Here is a 26064-nt window from a genome sequence, read left to right as displayed (position 1 = left end):
ACAAGTGCAAATGTAAAGTACTCTGCTGTCATTTTATGAGGGGAGGATGCAGGGTAACATTGCAGAGAGAGAAAAATAATTGACTTTGTATGCATGGGTTTCTATGTATGTATGTGTGCATGTGTCTCTGTATGTGTATGGTGTGGATATGGATGTGTGAGGGATTATTCTTAAAGTACAAATTAAAACAGAAATGTTCTACGTATATTGCTTCTGTTCATTTTAACAAAGAAAAATAATTGTTGACTACAGCTTTCATATTTACAGTATAACATTTAGTCATTGGCAGTAAGAGAAAGCAAATATAAACAGCATGGTTAGAAGAAGAAACTTTACAATTAAAAAGAATACACAGATGAGTGTGGTGACTAGGAGCAGAATAGTATGAATACAGTGCCCGGATCAATAGAATGATAACTCAATCTCGCACTGTGCTAAGTTTTTGATCTTGGTCATGTTACTTTCAGGGCAGCTCAGCAGAAGTCCAGCCCTTCCCCACTGAGAGATGGAAAAGTCAGCATCGAACTGCTCTTGCAAACCTCCGAGCTGCTGCCCACAAAAGCAGCACTGGTGGCTGTCTGGGAGCAAGTCACTTCTTTCTTAATCTCTTTTAGTGCATATCCGTGTGAGACCGGAAGGAAGAGACAAAATTAGAAGAGAACATACATTTGACAAAACAGAAGAAAAGAATAGTCATAGTGTTAAAGAGTTCCAAAATTCTGTCACCCAGCTTGTCTTGTCCCAGTCTCACTGAAATGCATTGTTTGAGGACGTTTGCATGACAATCTTCAGGGCATATTCTTTTTAAAGCTGTAATTCAAGTTTATCGAGATGACACATCAGCAAATGGGTTAACATGTACAACTTATCTGTCTCCCTCTGAATGTACAAATGTAGAGTTCTATCTTGTTAGTCTGCTGTAGGCATGCAACATTGGTCACATTGTTACCAGGGAATAATCAATCCAAGAATCACATTCTACAACTAGTATCAAATATTGAGCAAAGTTGAAGAAACTAAACATTAATTAAAATCATGCTTGAGCTGAAATTGTGAATAAGTTGAATGCCTGGACCTGTTATGAACAAGCTTGGTCAGCGGCTTCAGCCGCGAAGTCCTACTCAATTACATTTCAAAATAAATATTCATCTACAATATCATGGAATATTAATCAGTAGATTAAAACGGTGTTAAAATGTCATGCTTACTTTAGTTAAAGAAAAGAGCAAAATGCAATGTTTTACCGATTGGAATAACAGCACAAAAAATTCTAACTGAACAGAAATGAAATGGTAATGCAAGCTGTGGATATTCTTTACATAGGATTACATAGGCTATACAGCACAGAAACAGGGCATTCGGCCCAACCAGTCCATGTCGCCGTTTATGCTCCACTCGAGCCTCCTCCCGTCTTTCTTCATCTAAATCTATCAGCATAACCCTCTATTCCCTTCTCCCTCATATGCTTGTCTAGCCTCCCCTTAAATGCATCTATACCATTCGCTTCAACCACTCCCTGTGGTAGTGAGTTCCACAGTCTCACTACTCTTTGGGTAAAGAAGTTTTTTCTGAGTTCCCCATTGGATTTCCTGGTGGCCTCGAGTTATGCTCTTCCCTACAAGTGGAAATATTCTCTCTATATCCACTCTATCAAACCCTTTCATGATTTTAAAGACCTCTATTAGGTCACCTCTCAGCCTTCTTTTTTCCCAAGAGAAAAGAGAGCCAGCCTGTTCATCTTTTCCTGATATGTATACCCTCGCATTTCTGGTATCATCCTTGTAAATCTTCTTTGCACCCTCTGCTAGTCAAAGTGAATGAGTTAAGGGGATTGTATTTGAATTTAGTGTGTAGGTTGAGCTGATAGGCAGCCTGAAACACTGTAATATTGACTCTCTGGAATAATTCAAACTGCAGCAGAGTATGAGGTGAAGACTAGACCTTTGCAATATGTTCTTATCAATATAGTAGCCTTTTCTTAAATGTTAAACATTTGTTATGGTGCAAGGAAATCAGTGACACAATGATGTCACATCATCGATTCAGTCATTGCAACACCCCGCTTTTTCCAAACCTGGTAAAGTGTGTTATAACAATGCCTCTTGTAAGGGAAGGGCATTCTACTGAATTGTCAGCTAATCCGACTGATTGGAAAGAACACTGGTACACTTATTGATGCCAATTATCCATCCCTTTTATTGTGAGCTATTGTTTAAAATTCTTAGACAGAGGCAATTAGGGAGCTAACATTTTTTGCGCAGGAGTCTTGCCGATATGACCTCTTAAAATTCCGCATGGGTGACATAATGATTTTAAGTCAAAGCAGGATTGGTGTGTGGGGCCAGGGCACATGGCAAAGTTGCATGCTGAGGCCCAGGGAGAGTTTTGCTCCCCGCCTCATTTTACAGGAGCAAGACTGGACACCCGATGGGGTCCGGCAGGAATCACGGCCTGGCGCGCGGACGGGACTGAGAATTCGGGTGCTGCCGGGCACATGTGGGAAGTGTCCCTGGCACAAGGTGGGTCCACTGTTGAATTACCATTGGGTGATGGGGGGGTGGGGGAGGATGGAGTGGAAGCCCGGGGCAGGGGTGGCCCAGAGTTTCCTTGTTGGGTCCAGAGAAGCAGTACTGCTCCTCCGGGACCCACAAGAACACCAAAATGTTTTTGTTTTTTTAAACTTGCCACACTGGGCCCCCCGCTCTTCTGGCCCTGGCCACAGTTGCTAACAGGTTTGCTCTGATAGTGGAGCCAACACTGCTCCACTGCTCAGATTAAAATGGCAGATTGGGCCCCAATCATGTAGTCGCAGCTCGACCTACATCTTTATTGAGGACCACGGCAGCTTGGATTGGGTGTCCTTGCTACCTAGTATTCAAAATTGCAGTTGGCTACATCTGGGCAGGAAAGCCCCCCGCTCCATTTTAACTCCCTCACGGCCATCAAGGTCAATGAATGGGAATAATAGGCTGTTGGCAACACTAAAGTATGGGAAGAAGCAGAACTTCATGATGTCAAAACAAGGGGTTTCACAGAACATGCTTCCAGCACAGGCTACTTCTAACTAACAGCTTTCAAATAGGAGATGTAACATCAAAGGGTGACAAGTGAGGCACCAGCAAACACACAGCTTTAGTAGCAATTCAGTGCTTTCCCTGTAATTATCAGCATGGATTAAAATGGTGCAAAATGACAACCTCTTTAAAGAATTAGTTGTCATATTTACATCTCTGAACATACACAGTGGATCCCCTTTGTTATACTCCCTGTGCATTCCAGAGAAAGGGAAATGCAACAGTGAGATGCTTAATATGGATTTGGTATCAGAAATGAATCATAATAAGACTCTGTAGAAATATTTCCAAAGTACAGCTCATAATTCCAAATACATTATATGAAACAATGTTCAAAGAGTGTGTAAATTAATTTTTTAGTATAAAATGAAGAAACTACAACACCCCATTACTTTGCATTTCCAATAACTAGGATGCTTAACTTATTCTAATACTATATCATTACAGCACAGGTTTTAACAAAATCCATTATAAATACTTTTTATGTTAACTAGGTGGATGAATCACATGTTTTATATCTGCCCCCTTCCCGTTAAAAATATTTGATAAATGTACGTGTGCTTTAAAATGTTCCATTTGGAGAAAAATCACTGGCATGCAATAAGGTATATTTTTTTGCAAATATGATATTGGTTGGTTCCTGCACCCACATCATGAAATCTTGCTTTCCAAGTGTGGAGAATTAAATATCACGGGAAGTGTGAGGAGGTTTACGAGAGAATATAAAGTGCATCACATTCTGACATGTTCTAAATCAATTTGATTCAGTCCAATTGGCTAGAAGATACTGATTACCTAAGTCTATTGTGAATCTATTCTAAGGATTAGAAAACAGGGATCAAAACAAAACGTGGTCCGTTTTAAATGTCTAATATTAATTATGGACAAATATTAATTATTTTCACATTGTAAATCTACGAAAAACCATTCATGTTTTGAATCAGTTAAATTGCATAGGGAATGCAGAAATCGGAGGTTTCATACAATTCCAATGGAGCCCTCTATTTTTGTCAACTTTTCATTTAAAGGGGGAGAAATTTGATTGCGTCTCTGTTGCGAGGTTAATCCAGCCGGAGCAGTGCTTTTAGCGCCTTGAAAAAATTTGCTCCCCATGCCAAAAAATTAATCAGAATTGCTCAAAGAGCTGACAGGGGCGATAAATCAGCCATTGCACACCAGAGCTGGAGGGGGGCGATAACGAAAGTTTGGTCAGGACATTTTGCGGATGCGAATGCCCATGCACGGAACTCCAAATCAGATCATGGGAAAAGACGAGTCTTAAAGGCACGGCATAGTAATACACCCATTAAAGTTTTCAAAATCACTTGTTTTCAAGCTGTACTGTCATGTCTGTCTGCTGCTGCAAACTCGGAGGCTCACGCATCGTGCTCTGTGTAAACGTTGCACTGACTGTGACCTCCAAGGGAAGTGCTTCCTCATCCCTTTAAGTAGCCACTAGTTACCGACTCTGCAAGCCGGTACCGACTGTTTTTCCAGATGTTGCTATTGGTGGGCACTCAATGAGGCGCACGCACCGAATTTAACGATCGGGACGCAAGTGGCATGTTGCACCAGAAATACGTCATGATCGGAGTGATCGTCAGAGCCAGGCATTAGCGGTTTGCGCCCCCAGTGAGCCTATGATTAATTTTCCGTCGGGATGCTAAACGCTGCGTGCCAGGTCGCTAATCTCTAATGCTCGCATTAACGCCCCCTCTGGCCGCTAACTGAGATTATAAACAACCGAAAATTCAGCCTACAGTCTTTCAAAGTGAAGAATTGTGAACAGGGAATTGATAAAAAAAATGAGTAGCCAGTGTTCTACAGGCAATTAGTGTTATAAGCAAAGATTCACCTGCAAAGTTAGGAACTCAACATTTTACCTCTCAGGCAGAAAACGAAATTCAAGAAAGGGACCAAACTGGGTCAGCCTGGGGCAGTCTGACCTAAACCAAAATATAGATCTGCAGAAGAAGCCTCATCAAAGGATGGCAGCTCATTAGGTTACAGACACCCCATGGGGAAAGAAAAAACAAGAAACTCACTGCCTGAAAGGGTGTTAGAGGCAGGAACACTCATCGCATTTAAGAAGAACTTGGATGTGCACTTGAAGTACCATGACCTGCAAGGTTACGGACCAAGAGCTGGAAAGTGGGGATTAGGCTGGATAGCTATTTTTCGGCCGGCATAAGACACGAGGGGCCGAATGGCCTCCTTCTGCGCCCTAAGTTTCCAAGATTCTATTTACTGAACAACTCAGAGCAACTGCCTGAGGAATCAACAAGGAGAGAAATGCAGGAGTCTGTTCCCCTCTGTCCCCAGCTCAGTTTCCAAGGAAAGTAACCAAAAGAACTGACATGCTTAGAAAGGATCTAGCATCGCCCCAGAATTCACAGTACTATATAACGGCTGAACATCACTATGCACTGTACAACAAAAGGTCAATTGGAAGACATGTGCACGGATCCAAGAAACTATCTATGTGGAGTCCCAATAAGGCAATGGTTAATCAAGGTTATTGGTGAATTCTACAGTTTATAGCATTATTCTTTCTGACAACAGAAACCTAGTAATACCATTAAAAAAACTTTATTGGGTGGAATTTTCCATGGGGTCAATGGGCTGGATTGGTGTTGGGTCAGGTGGGAAGTTTGATTTTTTTTTGACAGTGGGTCAGGACCCTGCTGTCAACCCGCCGCAACGCACCCTTCCCACAGGCGCCTGTGTGATCTCCGATCCGACCCGACCCGCAGAGGCGGGTGACCCGATTAAACCAATTATTGGATTGTTGACAGACCCCTAATAATGCTTTTGACCTTACTATTCACTTTAACTGCTCGCCCATGGGGTCCATGCTGCTCAGGAACCACGTCTGTGAACCTGAAGTGGGAGTTGAATGGCCATTGATCCTGCTGATTACTAGACAGCTTCAAATGTACAGTAAAAGCTCCCACCTGTCAGATCATCACTTTCCTCAGCCACAAGCTGTTTCTCAGGCCATTTCCAGCACTGATTTCCACTTTCCATCATTCTTACCTCACTGGAAGAACTCTCTCACCATTGATACATCTCTACATCAGCTGCCATCTAATCCATCAACGTGCATGCCCTTTATATTGTCTCACCTTGGTCCTCAAAATCCAACCACAATCAGCCCCAACACCAGCAGCACCAGGCACACCAGCAACAAAATACAACCTTCTCTGCAATCACCTGATGCTGCGCAGGACACAGGGCATCAGCACCCGACCATATTACAGCTTGGGACACCAGGCATGGCCTCACCATGGCCACATTTACTTGACGCTGTACACCCTGGCTGCCACATGATGCACCAGGTTGGCACCACCCCCACACCAGCACCATAAAGCATCCCTACAATGTCCATGCCATTCCTTTCACACTCCCCACCATTGTGGGGGGTACCGTTATGTCTCACCATTCACTGCAACTCTCCTAAGCCACTTCCAAGGGTGCACACAATATGTCCAAGAATGCAAAGTGTTGAAAATAAAGGTTTCAATGTTTGACAGCACATTAACATAAAATATCCAAGTGGCTACCATTGTGTGCTGTTAGTTGGTATGACTGCACGAAGATGAGGTGAGTGTGAGAGGTGGCTAGTGAGATGTGGATGTGATAATGTAGATAGAGAGAGAGGGATGGGTGGAGGTGTGAGTAAGGATATGCAAGAGTGGGATAGGGAAGGCAAAGTGATGGGGATGTGATGAGAGGCACAGGAGGATGAAGATGAGTGTGGCTTTGTACTAATGTTTTGTGATCTAATGAGGTCATTGACAGGTTTGCAGCACTGCACCCAGGTCCTCCTGACAACATCCCTGCTTGTGACCTCCTGTGCAATGTGCAGCCAGGCTGTGTTGATCTCCTAGGGAGGTCTCTTGCACCCCTGCATAAGCATATGAAAGGAGTCATGGGAGAGACTGGGTGCAGCCGTGCACCTCTGTGCAGTGTGTGTCAGTGTTTGCAGCAACTCAATGCTGTAGAACACTGACAGCACAACTGTCAAAACAAAGTTGTCCATGGTCCCTTTAAGGAAACTGGCTGATGACGCATCATGAATGATGTCACTAGACCCATTTCCTCTACGTGGACTGGGAAACGCACTGGGCGGGCCTAACAAGCCCCAGCAACTTAAGTTTCTTTTAGGCAGCGGGATGGAGCCAGCAGCGGGGCCGCGACCCACCACCGACATTGCCCGCCCCGGACCTGCTGAGGTGAGGAAAATCCCAAACTAAATATCTGATTAACTGCTGTGGAATTAATTGCCATTGAACTCCAATGACCTATCAGCAATATTGCCCGATTCCTTACTGCTCAATCTCCCACTTCGTTAACTTTTTATTAGTACGTTAACTCTAAATTATCAGCAGCTTTTCCTTCAAGTACATTTCTAGCCTATTGTAACAGGGCTTACGAGGTGCATAAGGTTTAATAGGTAATGATGGGGATTGTTAAAAGAGAGGGTGCACATGATCAAACAATAATAAATCATTTGTGCGCGCGACAATGTAAGCAAGTCATGAAGGGTGGAGCTCAGTATCTATGCATAGCCCGCGCATTGTTGTTGGAACTCGATTAGTTCTGTCCCCATTTGACATTTTAATTGCTGATAATAAGCAAGGTTTATAACTTTCAGGAGGGGGGAGGGGGCGAGAAAATACCAGTTGAGTATAATGAGACCCATCCAAGTGCAGCCATGTGTTTTTACCTTGTTGTATATGCGGCAGTGATGAAACATAACATTATTCCATGTTGTGTAAATCTAGCCAGTGCCAGCAGGATAAATCACTTAATTACAACAGGTGCAGTACTTGGTAATCTCACTTTTGCAGTTTGAGAATTATTGCATCCAGCAGAGTTTAGAAATCATCAGCTTCATTTTATTTACAAGCATGAATTATTTATCCAAGAAAGACTGATTCTTCAGCAGAATTTAACCTTGATAAATGGGGCCCGATTATCACCATTATCATTGTATATTAATTTGCCTGCACTGTAATGAGAATAGCGACAGAAGTTTTGCTTCAAATAAAAGTTAGCGCATTATAAACAGTTATGTTCGTCACAAGTACAATTTGTTTTTTTTTGCTGTGGGAAGGTAGATATTAATGATCAGCTTTTGTGATTACAATCCTCGTTTATTTCTGGGAACACCCCGATCTCGTTTTGAAAACGATTTGGTAGCTTTCGCGGATACATTTTAACGATTGTTGTATTCCCCATTGCAGTGCTGCATCAACAAAGCAACATGATGATCATTTGGTTTAGATTAGTAAAGTATTTACATATTACTCTGAATCCTGCCAGTCGTAACAGATTCTCCAAGTCAAAAAGTCAGAACATCTCTTTCTTGCAGCCGACTAATTTCTATTCTGCATGTGTAGCATTGTACAAAAGGCACAGGATCAAAACTCAATGAGATCTCCACACAGCTGGAGCTTGTGACAGCACAGAGACCAAAGACAGAGGCTCCAAATACCCCATTGCAGCACAGACATTAAATATGCTATTTTTCCTAATTAAATTCATTGGGTTTCAGCCCTGACAGGGAAGGAGGGGAACTGAAATGTGAAAAAAGTCAATTGTTCTGGATTGCATACAGTCATCATTAAATGACTGATGTGGCCAGAAATTGACAGTTTTTCTCCTGAGAACCCGTTTTAAACACCTGAATCTAAAAACTGATGGCTCTGCAACCTACAGAGTATCTGGATATCATTGATGATCTTTCAAGAAAGAATGTGCACAGAGACAAATGCAAAATGATCTCATTTTATTTTTCACGCAGCCAATGTGCTGAAAAATCAACGAAACTAAGATAAATTATCCTAACTGTAAGAGCCTTGTGTACCACTGAAAAACATTGCTTCTCGTGAGAATGAACAACCAAATAGACTGCTTCTGGAGATAGAATTGGGTTTTAGTTTTTAATTTAAAAATCCCATCTATTTTGCATTTCTACAGTAACCAAGAGGATAAAGCTGCTTTCAGGCCATAAGTTATAATTTATGTATCTGTAAATTAGAGTAAGTTACAATTTTGCCTGTGTAATATTTCTTTTATATGCATTCAAGTACATTTTTATCACTTCCCTGCTTTTGAAATGTATTTATCATGTGGAATAAAAATAGCACTGTTGATCTTGGTACTTTAATAAAAGATAATTCGTGTCAACATTAAAAAGCTGGCTTTACTCAAATTGCTTCATTTTGTATTTTTTCAGTGATGTTTTTCACCTGAAACTAGTCAGTAACCATGAACCCAACACAATAGCAAAATCTACAGATGTCAATCACACAGGCCGATAGAATTAGGGTAGAGAGCATCTTGAATTCCTCACGCTGACTCGTTAAATTAAATCAGCAAAGATTTGCTCACAAGGCCTTGGAATTCATTTTTGGTTTGATGCATTTTATAGCCTTAAAGAGAATACTTCCTTTGGTCTATACCCATCAGCTATTGGGTAATTATACGGCCCCAGCTGCAGGAAAAACAGATGGCAAGTGAGCATTAGTACCGCAGGCCTCCTTCAGTCATGCAAGCATAACAATGGTTGCATGTTTTCACATGGAAATTGGCATGAAATAACAGAGAAGTAAAATTGTGCAACATTAAGATTCAGACCGCAAATATGCTTTGTTATCATTTTGGAGGCAAATTGACGTGTTGAACCCCCTTTTGCAGTATGTTTAAAAAAAATATTCATAATAATAAATAGTCACATTTGCGCCTTGCATATTTCAGAATCAAAGTGCTGGAATTCCAACAAGACAACAGGGGTAAATCTGTGCAATAGTGTAAAGTGGCTGATTGCAAGGTGGCAGCCTTTTTTATACCATCGCACAAAGTCAAGATCGACCCCACAGCAGTCTAAGTCCCAGCCATGAATAATGTTCATTGTTGCCTACCCTCAATGGGTGGGGTTTTTTTGGCGGCGGGGGGTGGGGTGGTGGGGGGTAGGAGATCTCAGCTGGGCTGCTACATGAAGCATGTTGCTGTAGCTGAACTCTTCATCGCAAGGAGAGTGAACGACAGCAGCAGCAGCCTCACTCTGCCAGGGGCGCACCTATTCTCAGCCGATTCACACAGGGTACCGATCGGAGCTGTGGAGAAACTTGCCGAGAACACCCTCTTCCCTTGCTGTGGAAACAGGCAGGAGGGGGGAGGTCCTAAAAAGCAAAAAAAAGGGAATGAGCAGTAAGGATTATTTTTGGGGAATAATGGGTTGCAACGGTTACCGAATCAATTGGTTTGTATGATGCCATGAACTGGAACAGAAAGGGCTAACTGTTTATATTAGAACTTTAAAATTACATGGTGCTAATGGTTTTTTTGGGGGGATGTGGGGGGGGGGGGGCGGAGGCAAGTTGGAATATTCATCAGTAATTTAAAAATGGGAGCATGTTTGTAATTTTAAAGGGCTGGAAATTGCTATGTGAGGCTTGGCTCCCACGTAAGCCTCCGAACCGCAAGGAAACCTGACGGCTCGAAGCTTCAGACTCCTGCGGTCCTGGCCATTCAAGCATACGCCTGCGTAAGGGCCCACGGATCCCAGGAGTGCAGGCGGTTCTCAAGCATCCCTAGGATCACATGGGCCAGGCCAACCAATGACAAAGGGGGATTCCCATTATGCTTATAAGAACTCCATTTGGAATACAAATACAATTTTGCACACTTAAATAAAAGAAAGAAAAGAAAGAAAGACTTGCATTTATATAGCGCCTTTCATGACCACCGGATGTTTCAAAGCGCTTTACAGCCAATGAAGTACTTTTGGAGTGTAGTCACTGTTGTAATATGAAAAATAAATGATCACAGGTTCAAAAATAATTAAAATACCCTTTAATTAAACATTTAAAATAAAAATTTTATTTTTTGAAAAATAAATGTAAACATTTTTAACCGGGACAAAATTGATCTAAGCTACTTTTAAATGTAAGTCAATGTTTAAATCATTTAATAAAAATTATTTTAACATTTATTTAAACCCTTACCCTGGTAAAAGAAGGGCTTATGCCAGCTTTTACCAGGTGGCAGGGTTTGGTGGGTATTTGCTGGGCAGTAGTTGGGCATATAGCTGCACCAGCAAAAGTGGATTTCCAACGGATGGGTACGATCTGTCAAGGTGAAGTTTGCAAGTTTCGGGTTTTTACCCACGCACATTGCACACGGAAATCCAGAACATGCGGGACAATTACATCATAGGCCCTGGAAAATCCAGGCCATTCATTTCTACCACTTTTTACATTCTTATCAGATTGTTGAATTACATTTGTTCATTACATTTCCTGCACTTCTACTCCAACCCCTTACCCTCCCTCCCAGAATCAAATAGCGTTCCCCTGGTCCTCACCTTCCATCCCACCAGCCTCCACGTTCAACAGATCATCAGACCACCAGTTCCGCCACCTCTAGCATGACCCCCAACACCAAACACACCTCCCCCTCCCCTCCCTTTTCAGCATTCCAAAAGGGCTGTTCCCTCCGTGACACCCTGACCCACTCCTCCCATCAACCCCAACACCCCCTCTCCCCTTCACATGGCACTTTCCCGTGCAAGCCCAGGAGATGCAAAATTTGCCCTTTTACCTCATCCCTTCCCACCATCCATGGTCCCAAACACTCCTTCCAGATGAAACAGCGATTTACTTGTTCTTCTTGCAATTTAGTATACTATATTTGCTGCTCAAGATGTGGTCTTCTTTACATTGGGGAGACCAAACGCAGATTGGGTAACCGCTGTGCGGAACACCTTCGTTCAGTCCGCAAGTGAGGCCCTGAGCTTCTTGTCGCCTGTCACTTTAATTCTCCACTCCACTCCCACTCTGACCTCTCTGTCCTCGGCCTCCTGCACTGTTCCAATGAAACTCAACGTAAGCTCCAAGAACAGCATCTCATCTTTACAGCCTTCCGGACTCAACATTGAGTTCAACAATTTCAGATCATAACCTCTGCTCCCATTTCTTCGGATGATTGTAGCTGATGATTGTGATAATCCCATTTACACCTCCTCTAGACCGGCCTTTTGTTGCTTTACTTGTCCCATTACAAACTCCTTTTGCCTCATACCATCATACCCTTTGTCATTTAATCTCTCCTGCCTTCTACTCTATCACAGACCTTCCCTTTTGTTCTTTCCTTCCCTCCCACCTTTCCCTGTCTCTGCACTTGCTTAAAACCTATTACATCTCTAACTTTTTCCAGGTCTGACAAAAGTTTGTTGACCTCAAACATTAATTCTGTTTCTCTCTCCACAGATGTTACCTGACCTGCTGAGTATTTCCAGCATGTTCTGTTTTCATTGCTGAGTTGCATGATGGTTTGATTGATAACCAGAAGTAATGTTGTCTGAAGCCCAATATATTTGCAAAAGGTGAGTACACTTGGCTTCATTATGATTGAATTGTTGAGAAATTATTCTCAGGGACGTTTTGCATCTAATATATATTGTGAAATAAAATTAAAATTCTAAGGAACAATATTTTTTCTAGTTAAAATGTGTTCTGTGGTTGCATACAATTTCTAACTCCCAGCCTTGCAAACTTAAATTATTTCCCCCGACATTACATTATAAAATCTCTCTCAATTTGGGACATTCCAAAAGGCCATCATTGTCCAAAGATGAGTTGCCTTGGAAACGTTGCTATCACTATAATAATGATGAACCTCCCTTTGTTTAAAGACGATATACAATCAGTGTTACAATGAGTTGCTTATTGTACTAACATGGCTTCCACTTTAATGGTGCAGGCATTGCAACACAAATGCTCATGTACAATGCTATTTGTTTATTCGCTGAATATTAATTACTGCGCTATAAATGTTATTTTATATAAGAAAAGTCTTTTGAGTGCTACACAATTACTTATTCCAAAGCACAGGAAACAAAATACCTTTGAACTCCCTGTGTCGATCTCAACTTCATCAAACAAAATGTATTCCAAGAGTGAGGAGGATCTCGTAACTCCTGAATGGCAAAGGCACCAAAACTTATTGTGGTCTTCCTCAGTTGAAGAAAATACAGATTTCAGCTCTCTACTGAGCATTCTATTTACACAATGTGCTTAATGTAGCAAAACATTAAAACTGAAATGTTGAATAAATGATACACTTGACAGAGTATGTTATAAATTTAACACACAGTTTATACACCCACATTCTTTTAAAGATGTTTAGAAAATATTACATTATGAAGTGAACAGGATAGATTGTACACTGTTGCTGTAACCTCTTTTCTACAAATTCACAAACATACAGCCGAAGCAAACCATTTCCTAATCCCAGTGGGATTCATTTTGACTGTGCGACAGTGTAGAACGGGTGATAGCGATTTCGCAGTCTGTTTTACATCTCTCCCCATTTTTATTTCCATTGACTTCAATCAGGAGAGATATAAAACGGGCTTCCACCTCGCTATCGCCTATTTTATACCAGCGCACAAAGTCTAAATTGCCCACATTTCACCCAGTGCCAAAGCATTATATGAAGACTGGTGACAAACAAAATTTGTTGTTTTTCCTGCCCCACTGCACATAAGATTCCACTATGTACCTTCAAACATCAGTGATAGTCCCCAGGTTGGGAACAGCATCGACAGCAAATGAGCTACTGCAATAAACTTTTTTTAAACTCTTAAAGCAAAGGAATGAAATAATCTTTTACTATTCCTCATTTCAACACTTGCTCTTCAAACAATCACAGCATATATCCTCATTATAATAAAAAAAATTTAAGTGGCCAACTTGGATTTAAACTGTGAAACAAGCTTTTAGAGAATTTAATCCAAAACTTGTAAATGAATGAATGAAGTAAACAATTAAAAATAATCCTAGGCACAATGTAGAATGAGCATCTAGTTACCAACCCAGAAGAATTAAAGTGAAAACACTTGCAATGAACTTTTATGGTGTCCACTCTGAGCAATGATTTCATTTGCACCATCATTAGCCTTTGCGTAAATACTTCACTTCATAAAACAAACAATATGTATCACTGTTAACCAAAAGAAAAGAAAAACTAACAACTGCTCCACAATGGCCTAGGAGTTTCCAAATCCCAATATCATTATAATATACGGCTTTGCAGTCAGAGAAGCGTATATACGAGATGTGCAATTAAATTTGCCACGACTGATGTTTGTTGTAATCTAAATATACAACATCTAAAACTTGCTTTCATGTTATATGTAACGCCATAGCAAGCTACAGTGAAGATGTGTTTGAGCTATCTTTGAACATATCTTTTCCCATTTAAATGAGTAATTCATCAAGTCCTTTCAACTGCAAGTGTAATAATAAATAAACGATGCAATGTTTGACACATTGATAATATTTTGCAGTCCCCAAAGTTGGAGATGTTGCTAATTCTCTTTATAACTCAAGTATAAATTCAGCTTCGAAAAAAAATCATCTGCTTTCAAATATCGAGTTCTCCTTTTGCAATGAGGTTAGCTGAATTTCCACTTCAGCAGCATTCAGGAATGGACAAGAATGATCCACTTTTTTGTTAATTCTGTCCATGCTGGAGGATTAAATGTTACATGCTACACAAATCATGTCATGCTTAAACGCACAGTGCTGAAAGATACAGTGCTGGCAAACAGCATTACAGCAGTGACAGAGGTCAAGCCAATGAGCCAGCAAGTCAATGCATTGAGGTGGATGAGAGCAGGGCAAAGCAACACAGCAGATCCAAGAAAGGGAATAATTTTTGCTCAGGAACTGTCATACAAAATGACGGTGCCATACTAAGGTGCTGAAGGTATCATTAGTTGAATGAAAAATATTAAGAGATTGGTATATGAAAACAGCGATCGAAGCAACTAAAAGCAACAAGAGTGGAGTAAAGTCACATTCTCTTTCTCTCCTCCAGCTTGAGTTCTCCTTGTTGGTTTAGTCATGCAGCTGGCTTTAATGAAATATATATTTAAATCGTCGGTACTGAATTAGAGTCTGATGTCATCTTTCCCCAGTTTTATAACTTACTTTTCCTCCTCCTCCTCTCCCCCCATAAGTATGCTTTGACCTGTGCCCCCATCATTCCTTTGCTCTACAATATTGAACCTTCTTATGCAAATGATCACTTTATGAGGTTGAGTGACCTACGGTAAGCCAAATCAATCAACGGCAATGACCATTAGAACCATCTCGAACAACTGATATTTTCTGCTTTAAAGTCCTCCTGCCCAAAACATTTATCCATGAGATACTCCACATCGTGAAGACTGATGTACATCCTCATATCTCAACTGCTGTTGTTGATAAGACTGTGACATTTTAAATCTCATTTATTGTGTCCATATGGAAACAATACAATGTTGTTTTATATAAAGAAACTATATATTACAATAGTCTTTATTTCACTTTTTTAAAGGAATTCTAATATTAGCTACCTGATTAACAATGAGTTAAAGGCCCCCTTTAGTTGTTTTTCCAAATATAAATTGCCAATGAAGGGAAGAAAGGCACCTAAATTAGAAGCATTTTGGTTTTCTCTGGTATATATTTTTTAATTTGCTGATAAAATGAGACAAATAACATTTCTGCAAAACAAATTCTTAAACATTTAAAAACATTTGATATGCCGCTGTTTGGTATTGACAAAGGGAAGTTTGTGGTAAGAGGTGTTGTTAGTGTAGTTGTTGAATACCTGAATGATGGTGATGTGTGTGATGAAAACATGAAGAATGAAAATTATAATTATGCAATTGCCTTGTGCAAAATGTTTTAATTATTATGAATGAAGTGAAATCTTTGCAAAAATGAATGGTTTATAATGATACCACAAAAACTCGTCGCATAAATACAGCAACAGTTATTGACACTATGAATGGGGCGCCCAAATATCTAGTTAGCAGTCAACAGACAGAAATGCAATAAATTTCATATCTCCAGAGCTGCCACATAGTGTAAAAGTACAGATTAAAACATGCACATGTACACTTTGACTGCTGATAGTGCATAGTTTCCATCTGACAGCTAAATATAAAAAGGAATTTCAGTCTTACGTTACACATCGGAAACGAACAACTTCAATTCATAAACTTTAATTTCCCCTTTTATTAATGTCCAGAATTTTTGAAATATTGCAACATATGGAAAACAGCTTGTTAAAGGACACTTGACTGAATGAATTGTGCAAAAGGCTATACTTCAACAGAACCCAACAATAGCGCAACGAAGAAAAAGTTGAAAGATTAAAAAAAGATAGAGGAGGAATTTAAAAAAATCTCCCATCTAACAAATCTTGTTTGGTGACATATTCTTAGCACAATTGTTTCAGGAAACTAATGAAGCTGCCACTTCCTCTCAGAGTTAAAATGTAATAATCTATCGAAAAATAAATTGTGTCAAAAACAATTTGACACTTAAATTTTCATATATATATATTTTTTAAAAAGTATACGGATACTGGGTATCTTTTTGATTCAACATCATTGTTTTCATCAAACTTTGACAAAATGACAGGACTAAAGAATATGAATTATTACTGCAGAGAATATAAATTCTCCTTACCTGCTGTAGGTACATAAAAGTCAAGGCGCAGGAGAGCTGGGGACACATGCCTACATTGGGCAAAGCGACACAGGTTGCACCCGTCAGAGGATGCTGCATTCTGTTACTCTGGGGTCTGGAAAGAACCAGCGAGGGGGATTGCATGCACACACGCTTGTCTTGTATCTTCTTTCAGCACCAATTCACAGGCAGCGTTGTGCCAAGTTGCACTGAAATAAGCAAGCTTTTTCTCTCTCTCGCTCTCTCTCTCTCTTTTATTTTATGAAGCAGTGCAGCGTACAAAAGATTCAGTCGTCAACCTACCAGGCCTGTAGAGACAGTTTAAAAAAAATAAATTCTGCACAGAGCTAAACTCAGGCTCCTGCCTGGCGATGAACATGTGCAACTCCTCTGATGACAGAGTGAGGGAAGACTCGTCACACAGCATTAGTTGCTGACTCGTGGAGAGAGCCTGATTCACTGGGGCTCAGTCGGCTGGTGCTGATGTTGCATGGCTCTCATTTGTCAAATGGGTCTTAGGGCAGGGGCTTTTCACTCTCTCCCCTCGCATTGAAACTCAAATACTGCATTTTAAAATCCCGAGGGAGGCCCTAGCTGAATCGTGTATGGCTGGAAGATTTTGGCAATTAATGTCACTACCCAGCTGAGACCATGCTGCCAGCTTGATGTAATCACTTAAATGTGGAATTAACCTGCATTAAACAATGAAAAAAATGGGGAGGGGGTGGTGGGGTGGGGGGGGGGGGGGGGGAATATCCCAGCGCAAGAAACACAAGAGCATAAAGAATCCAACCACTCGAATCATACTGTGCCAAATAATTTCAGCAAAAGCCTCGTCATAAATCATCAGGCAAATCATTTTTGATTACGGGAATTAATAATTAATTCACTTACAAGAAGGTCTGTTCAGGAAGTGACAACTGTTTTCCAATTCTGTCACAGGGCTGATATACTGGAAGCTGTGCTTCGAAATTAACAAACTTTACATCATGCAAAAACAATGTGAAGCTAATGCTTCCCTCTCTCTTTTCTCTCTCTCCCTCAAGCAAGTCTCTGTTTCTGACAGAGATATACCACGTCCTCCTCCTTTGCTTTTTTCTGCACCAGGCTTTGCTATGCAACACTCCCGGTGCATGACATCTCTCTTCTCCAATGAAACATGATAAATAATAAATAATGCCCTAATTTGACCCAATCAAGTGCGGTGCAACAGCAGGCAAACAAAACATGGAAAGGTGAACAAAATTAGTCGGACCTAACAAGCAATATTTAATAAGTACAGGTAGAGTTAATGAATGCTCCATGTCCAGGAACAATCCTGTTTTTTTATATTTCCCTTTCAGATCAGAGCATATCTTGTCAGCTGCAATTTCTTGTCAAAAATACCTATCGCTATTTCACGACTTTATTACTGCTTTTGGTCTACAGTAGCTCTTTGCACTAGATGAAGAGATTAGGAAGGCCTGCATTAACCTCAGGCAATAAAGAATTGCTAATTTTCTGTTTCTATTAAGCAGTGTGTTATTTCCAAAGAATCTACCAGTATTTAATAGTGAATATCTACAGTGACTTGACTTAAGCTATCAACTCCCTCTGTATTATTACACTGCTCTTTATGAAAAGGTTACCCATTTTCATTTCTTTCACAGAGTACTATTAATTCAAAGTAGCATTTATAAATATTTAGAGTACCTCGATATCAGCCTTTCCCCCTTCCTAGATTCTAGTTTCGCCCCCTTTCTTTAATGATTAGGAATACTGGAATTTTTGAATGAATTAAAAACAGTTTTTAACAGTATTTTTTCAAGAAATGAGCATGAGAATGTTGCTGCTACCGAGAGACTCAGTTAGTCAAGTGCCATTTCTCTTTCACATCTTTTGCTTATATTCACTTTCTATTTGTTGCTTAGAAGACAAATCGCCATTACATGTTATGATTTGAGCCTTCTCAATGCAATATGCCACAATGTCAATGAAATTAGTATTATTTAGTTAGGAAGCTTCATTAACACTCGACATTTGGTATAGGTGCAGTTCAATCCTTTGCACCATACCACCGCCAAATATATAGCAAAGAAAGAAAGACTTGGATTTATATAGCGCCTTTCACGACCACCGGTCATCTCAAAGCGCTTTACAGCCAATGAAGTACTTTTTGAGTGTAGTCACTGTTGTAATGTGGGAAATGTGGCAGCCAATTTGTGCACAAGCAAGCTCCTACAAACAGCAATGTGATGATGACCGAATAATCTGGTTTTGTTATTTGATTGAGGGATAAATATTGGCCAGGACACCGGGGTAACTCCACTGCTTCTCTTCAAAAATAGCACCATGGGATCTTTTATGTCCACTTGAGAGAGCAGACAGGGCCTCGGTTTAATATCTCATCCAAAAGACAGCACCTCCAATGTGCAGCACTCCCTCAGCACTGCACTGGAGTGTCAGCCTAGATTTATGTGCTCAAGTTCTTGGAGTGGGACTTGAACCCACAACCTGCTTACTCAGAGGCAAGAGTGCTACCCACTGAGCCACAGCTGACACTACTATAGTGCAGATTTGGGGAAGACTGTCAATTTGGCATCAATAGCACGATCATGTCTTCAGGTGACCTCACTACTGACGCTGCAACGCTTCTTGCGGAGAAATTGGGAGGGTTATATTGCACCTTTGTTCCAGGTGTGATGCAAAAAATGCACTGCACTGATGCTGAATCTGAAAGAGGTGATCGCAGTGTAGGATATGGGCTATAGCATAACTACAGCTGGTGCGAAACCAATTTTTAAGTTCACAAAGGAATCAGGAGATTTGCCAGGTTTCAATTTGACAGTGTAGAAGAGAGTGGACCTATCTCAGAAACTACTTTTCAAACTCTGGAAATTCATCACTCTCAGAAATAGTCCTGATACATAGAACCATTCAGGAAAGAAGGAGGCGATTGAGCCCACCATGCCCGTGTCGGCTCTTTGAAAGATCTATCCAAATTAGTCCCACTCCCCTGCTCTTTCCAATGTAATGCACTATATGGCATATATATGACTATATTGAATAAAAAGATACTAACTCTAGAATATGAGGGCAATCCCTAAAAGGAGTATTGCAGTAACTAAAGGTAAAGTGGGAACACAGTTTTCAAGTGCTAACACTATTCCAATATGAGTAATACCATACTATCTCAATATGTGTTTAGTCGCACAATCCCAACACAAATGAACTCACACTATTCCAATATTACACAAGATTATATTTCATAGAATTACATGTTATATACAGCACAGAAAGTGGTAATTCAGCCTAACTACTCCACGAGTCTCTTCAACAACTTGCATTTATGTAGCACCTTTAACAGGAACGTTATCAAGCAACATTTGATACTGAGTCACATAAGGCTCATTAGAACAGATGATCCAAAGTTTGGTCAAAGAAGTAAGTATTACGGCACGTCTTGAAGGAGGAGAGAGAATTAGAAAGGTGTAGGGAGAGAATTCCAAAGCTTAGGGCCTTGGCAGCTGAAGGCACGACTGCCAATGGTGGAGTGATTAAAATCAGGGGTGTGCAAGAGGCCAGAATTGGAAGAGCTTAGTGATCTCAGGGAGTTGTCGGCATGGAGGAGGTTACAGTGATAGAGAGGGTGAGACCTAGGATATGGATAGCAGAGTTTTTGATGAGCTCAATTTATGTAGGGTGCAAGATAGGAGGCCAGCAGGAGAGCATTGGAATAAGTCTAGAGGTAACAAAGGCATGGATCAGGATTTCAGCAGCAGATGAGCTGAGGCAGGGGTGGAGTTGAGCGATGTTATGGAGGTGGAAGTAGGCGGTCTTAGTGATGGAGTTGGAAGCTCATCTCGGGGTCAAATACGACACCAAGATTACAAACAGTGTGGTTCAGCCTCAGGCAATTGCCAGGAGAGAGATGGAATCAGTGGCTAGGGAATGAAATTTGTGGTGGGGATCGAAGACAATGCTTGGAATTATAACTTTAAATAACGGGTGGGTTTGGAGCGTAGGCGTAGTTAAATTGTGAAAAATGGGATTCCCAACTTGATCCCGCCTCCCACACACCCACTTCCAGGTTTAAAGCAGGTGGGGCGGAGGCAGGATAGGGTTGGGTGACCAACCCACTCCCATGGGGCGGAATATCAATTAAAATATTATAATGAGGCTGGGAGCTTCATTTTAACGTCCATTTTGTTTTTAACTGCATGCGTTTGGGTTTTACACAATTCGTGAAACCCGGCAGTTACAGCAAGACAGGGACTGCTGGATCCAGCAGGTAAGTGCCTTTATACTTACCTCCTAGATTCAGGGTCCAAGCCTCGCCCACAATCTTCGGGTGGCCAGCCACGATCTTCTTTCCCAACCCAACGATCCTCCGGTACCCGATCACGATCTTCCCTTCACACCACCCCACCCCCCCCATCCTCCGGCTCCGTGCCTCTCTCTCCCCCCACCCCCCCACCCACCCTGATCCTCTGCCCAACCCCCATACTCTCTACTGCCCAATCCATTTAATGGCCTGGCCCCTACGTGAACCCTCCCTCCCTCCCCTGTGTAGCCACAGACCTCTCAATCTGGCTAGCTGCGGGTGGGAAACCGAGGCCCTGCAGGTAAATCAGGCCAACCGCTATTAAAGTCGGCAAGGCCTGCCAGCTTCCCAGGTTTCCCGAGCACATCGAAGACCACCCCACCCCCACCGCCCCCCACCGCCACCCAAACCCGCCTTCCTCCTCAAAATTCTGGCCCATGGCTTCGATCTTCCCAACACTTAGTTGGAGAAAATTTCTGCTTGTGCAGCTCTGAATGTCAGACAAGCAATGTGACAAATCAGAGACAGTGAAGGGTTCGAGAGCGGTGGTGGTGAGGTAGAGTTGGGTGTCGTCAGCATACATGTGGTACCTGAGGTTGCGTATTTGGATGATATTGCTGAATGGCAGCACGTAGATGAGAAATAGAAGGGGAATCCCCATCCCAACTACCACATCCCAGCCTTTCACCATATCTTTGTATTCCCTTTTCTCTCATGTACTCATCTAGTTTCCTTTTGAAAGCACCTACGCTATTTGCCTCATCCACTTCCTGTGGTAGCAAGTTCCACATGCTAATCACTCTCTAAGTTAAGACATTTCTCCTTATTTCCATATTGGATTTATTGTGTAGTTGACTCTTAACTGCTCTCTGAAATGACTTAGCAAGTCACTCAGTTGTATCAAACCGCTATAACAAAGTGTAATAAGAATAAAATCAGATGGACCATTCAGCATCGACCTAGGCACCGGATTCGGAGAGGACAAAGGCACGTCCAGCCCAGTGACCCTGCAAAGTCCTCACTAATATCCGGGGACTTGTGGGAGAGCTGTCCCACAGACTAGTCAAGTTACAGCCAGACATAATCATACCTTTCAGCCAATGTCTCACACTCTGTCATCACTATTACAAAAGCAAAATACTGCATATGCTGGAAATCTGAAATAAAAACAAAAAATGCTGGAAATACTCAGCAGGTCAGGCAGCGTCTGCGGAGAGAGAAACAGAGTTAACGTTTTAGGCCGATGACAAAAGGTCATCTTCCTGGAAGATTAACTCTCTCTCTACAAATTCAGCCAATTCAATTCAGTCCACATGATATCAAGAAACGGCTGAGCGCACTGGATACGGCAAAGTCTATGGGCCCTGACAACATCTTGACTGTTGTGCTGAAGACTTGTGCTCTAGAACTAGCTGTGCCTCTAGCCAAGTTGTTCCAGTACAGCTACAACACTGGCATCTAGCGAACAAATTGAAAAATTGCTCAGGTATATCCTGACTTCAAAAAGCAGAACAAATCCAATCTGGCCAATTACCACCCCATCAGTCTACTCTCAATCATCAGCAAAGTGATGGAAGGTGCCATTGACAATGCTATCAAGTGAGACTCGAAGAGAGAATCTAACCAGCACCTCTTGACATTCAACGGTATTACCATCGTCGAATTCTCCACAGTCGACATCCTGGGGGTCACCATTGACCACAAACTGAATTGGACCAGCCATATAAATACTGGGGCTGCAACAGTGTATTCTACTGCGAGTGTCTCACCTCCTGACTCCCCAAAGCCTTTCCACCATCTACAAAGCACAAGTCAGGAGTGTGATGGAATACTCTTCACTTGTCTGGATGAGTGCAGCTCCAACAACATTGAAGAAGCTCGACACCATCCAGGACAAAGCAATCTGATGGATCGGCACCCGATCCACCACCTTAAACATTCACTCCCTCCACCACCGGTGCACCGCGGCTGCAGTGTGTACCATCGACAAGATGCACTGCAGCAACTCGCCACGGCTACTTCGACAGTGCCTCCCAATCCCGGGGCGTCTACCACCTAGAAGGACAAGGACAGCAGGCACATGTGAACATCACCACCTCCATGTTCCCCTCTAAGCCACACACCATCCTGACTTAGAAATATATCGCCATTCCTTCCTCGTTGCTGAGTCAAAACCCTGGAACTCCCTGTGGGAATGCCTTCACCAAATGAACTGCAGTGGTTCAAGAAGGTGGCTCACCACCACCTTATCTACGGGCTGGGCAATAAAAGCTGGCCTTCCCAGTGATGCCCGCATACCATGGATAAACAAAAAAAACTAGCCCCATAGAAGTTTGCACAATTCCATATTCAGTGCACTTACATTATTCCAATGCGTGTACTCACGCTATACCAATAAGAATGTATCCACACTATCCCAACATGAGTGCACCCACACTATTCCCGCGTAAGTGTACTCACATTATTCCAATTTGAGTGTACCGACACGACTCCCAATTTGTGAGTACACACTCTTCCAACTTTAACTTTAACTTTTACTCCAATTCTCCTTGCTAAACTGAGGTACAGTGCCTTGTGACGTCTAGAATTGGGAACGACTGTGAGGAGAATGGTGGAACGAACATGCTTTCCAAGGCGAGGTGGTGCAGTGCATCAGCTGAAGGCCCAGGCTGCTGCACCGCTGTAACAGTAAGTCTTAAAACATTTTCAAACCACAAGCCTTGCCTTTAGTAATGAAAAACAGCTGGCAGATGCATGACAGCAACTGCCCCAGTTTTAGAACATTCTGAAAAATGACTGTACGTTGCAAATGCAGACACCATTTGCAAAGTAGTTCACTGGGTTAAGATTTTTCAATTATTATGTTTTTAAATGGAAAGTGAACATTTTCGTGAGTGGATTGGTAATGTTTCAGCAGATAAAACCTAATAATGGAAACTGTCAACATACACAGCAACAAAAAAAATGGGGCAATATTCAGGAGTTTGATTTAAAATGACCTTTGAAATTAAACTTTAAAATTATATTTTTGAGCACCATTGTGAGTTTATCCAATGAAATCCTGACCCATATAAACCAGGAAGGCCCCAAGTTCGGTTCCCGTCATGTGCCGAATTCACTGTTGTCTGTTGGAAATGCAATATGGTGCATCAACTGGCTTAAGCACCCTTGATTAGGGAAGGAAGGATGGGCCAAGATTCCTGCTTCTAATTTGTTATTGAGCAATCCCCACTGAAAATGTACACGGGTGGGCATTGGGTGAAGATAGGATAAGTTCATTGTCCATTGAAGTTCAAAGGTGAGACTTATGTCTGAATAATGGCCACTTAAACAATGTTCCAGGGGGACATCTGCCAACTTGAGGCGATATCCAACAAGAAGTCAATATCTTGAGGGGAGAAGAACATTTTCAGAAAAAAAGGTTAGAAAAGTTTTATCTTTATATAAAAGATTGCACCACAAGAAATAGACAAGATGATCAATAGAATTATTCAGTAAGAAAAAAGCAAGTATGACAGATTAAAAGGTGCCTTTTTTTCTCAGAACTTTGACAGAATTTGATCCCATAAAGCTGAAGTTTATGGTGTCATGGTAGGCTTGAGACACTAAAAGAAAATTATTGCAGACTTTTGTCCTCATAATGTAGTTTACACATTCATTCCTCCCTGGGTCATACATGCAGTGAATTAACCGTTAGTCTTAATATGCATGTTTTCAAATTTTATAATGCACCACTGGCCATTAATATATGAAATTGGAATGCTGGGTTGAAAAGGATTTACCTACAGTGTATGTATTGAAATGCACAAAGCACTGTGTTTGTCTCTTGAATGGGATTGGCTCTGCTCTCAAACACAGGCAAATAACACACACATCAACTTTGTTTTAATTAGTTAATAATAAAACATATATGAGTGGGTAAATATTTTACTTCTGTGCAGAGAGCAATGATTACAATGAAGCATCTGCCAGGGCTAGCTTCTGTTTCCTCATTACAATATTGTATTGTTCATACTAAAGACAGGGCACGTGTAAACTGGAATAAGGATGTTCAACAAAGTAAAATCTGGGGGCTGGATTTTCCGGGCCTTTGCGCTGGGGGTTTCTCCCCGGAGCAGGGTGAAAGGCGGGGGTGAGGTCTCCAGCACCCGCCGCGATCCTCCGGTCGGGTTTTACGGCGGCACTGAGCAGGAGCGCCGGGATAAGCTGCGCCAGGTGTGTAACGCCACTGGTTGCGACACTGGCGCGAGTTTTGAATCTTGCCCGACGCGTCCGCCCGGAAGTGTGCCCGCAATGACCGCCTGGGAAGTCAGAGCGGTCCAGCCATGCTGGTGACGGAGAGGAAGATAAAGTACTACAGAAGTAAGTGCGAGCGTTTTTTGTTTTAAATTTATGTGCAATTTGTGTTGCAGTGGCGTGGGCAATGTTTTTAGGAATGTTTTTGTGGGAGCACCTTCACCACACGGACTGCAGCGGGTCAGTCAGGCGGCTCACCACCACCACTTTCTCGAGGGCAATTAGGGATGGGCAATAAATGCTGGCCTTACCAGCGATGCCCACATCCCATCAACAAACATTTTTTAAAAACTGTATATTTTTCCCCTTCAAGTATTTATCCAATTCCGTTTTGAATGTTACTCTTGAATCTGCTTCCACCTCCCTTTCAGGCAGCGCATTCCAGATCATAACAACTCGCTGTGTTAAAAAAAAATTCTCATCTCGCCTCTGGTTCATTTGTCATCTGTGTCCGACTGACCCTCCTACCTGTAGAAACAGTTTCTTCCTATTTACTGTATCAAAAACACTCAGGATTTGGAACACTTCTATTAAATCTCTCCTTAACGGTCCCAGCTTCTCTAGTCTTTCCACGTAACTGAAGTCCCTCGTACCATCTCCTCTACACCCTCTCCAAGGCCTAGACATCCTTCCTAAAGTGTGGTGCCCAGAATTGGACACAATACTCCAGCTGAGGCTTAACTAATGTTCTATAAAACTTTAGCATAACTTCCTTGCTTTTGTACTCTGTGCCTCTATTTCTAAAGCCAAGAATCCCTTATGATGTTTTTTAACAGCCTTTTCAACTTGTACTGTCCCCTTCAATGATTTTTCATGCATGAATGCGGAGATCTCCCTGTTCCTGCACTCCCTTTAA

General features: G+C 41.8%; 1 protein-coding gene across 1 annotated transcript in view; it reads right to left on the bottom strand.

The window, feature by feature from the left end:
* Positions 1-16753, bottom strand: part of rbfox1 (RNA binding fox-1 homolog 1) — a 615123-nt gene extending 598370 nt beyond the window's left edge. The window contains exon 1 of the mRNA XM_070856700.1: positions 16610-16753. Within this exon, the coding sequence (XP_070712801.1) occupies positions 16610-16753 (144 nt within the window). The remainder of the gene's footprint in view (positions 1-16609) is intronic.
* Positions 16754-26064: the final 9311 nt, after the last annotated feature.

The sequence above is a fragment of the Pristiophorus japonicus genome, chromosome 15, assembly GCF_044704955.1.
Source record: "Pristiophorus japonicus isolate sPriJap1 chromosome 15, sPriJap1.hap1, whole genome shotgun sequence".
NCBI lineage: Eukaryota > Metazoa > Chordata > Chondrichthyes > Pristiophoridae > Pristiophorus > Pristiophorus japonicus.
The sequence above is the reverse complement of the archived record's forward strand: the minus strand, read 5'-3'. Positions and strand labels throughout refer to the sequence as shown.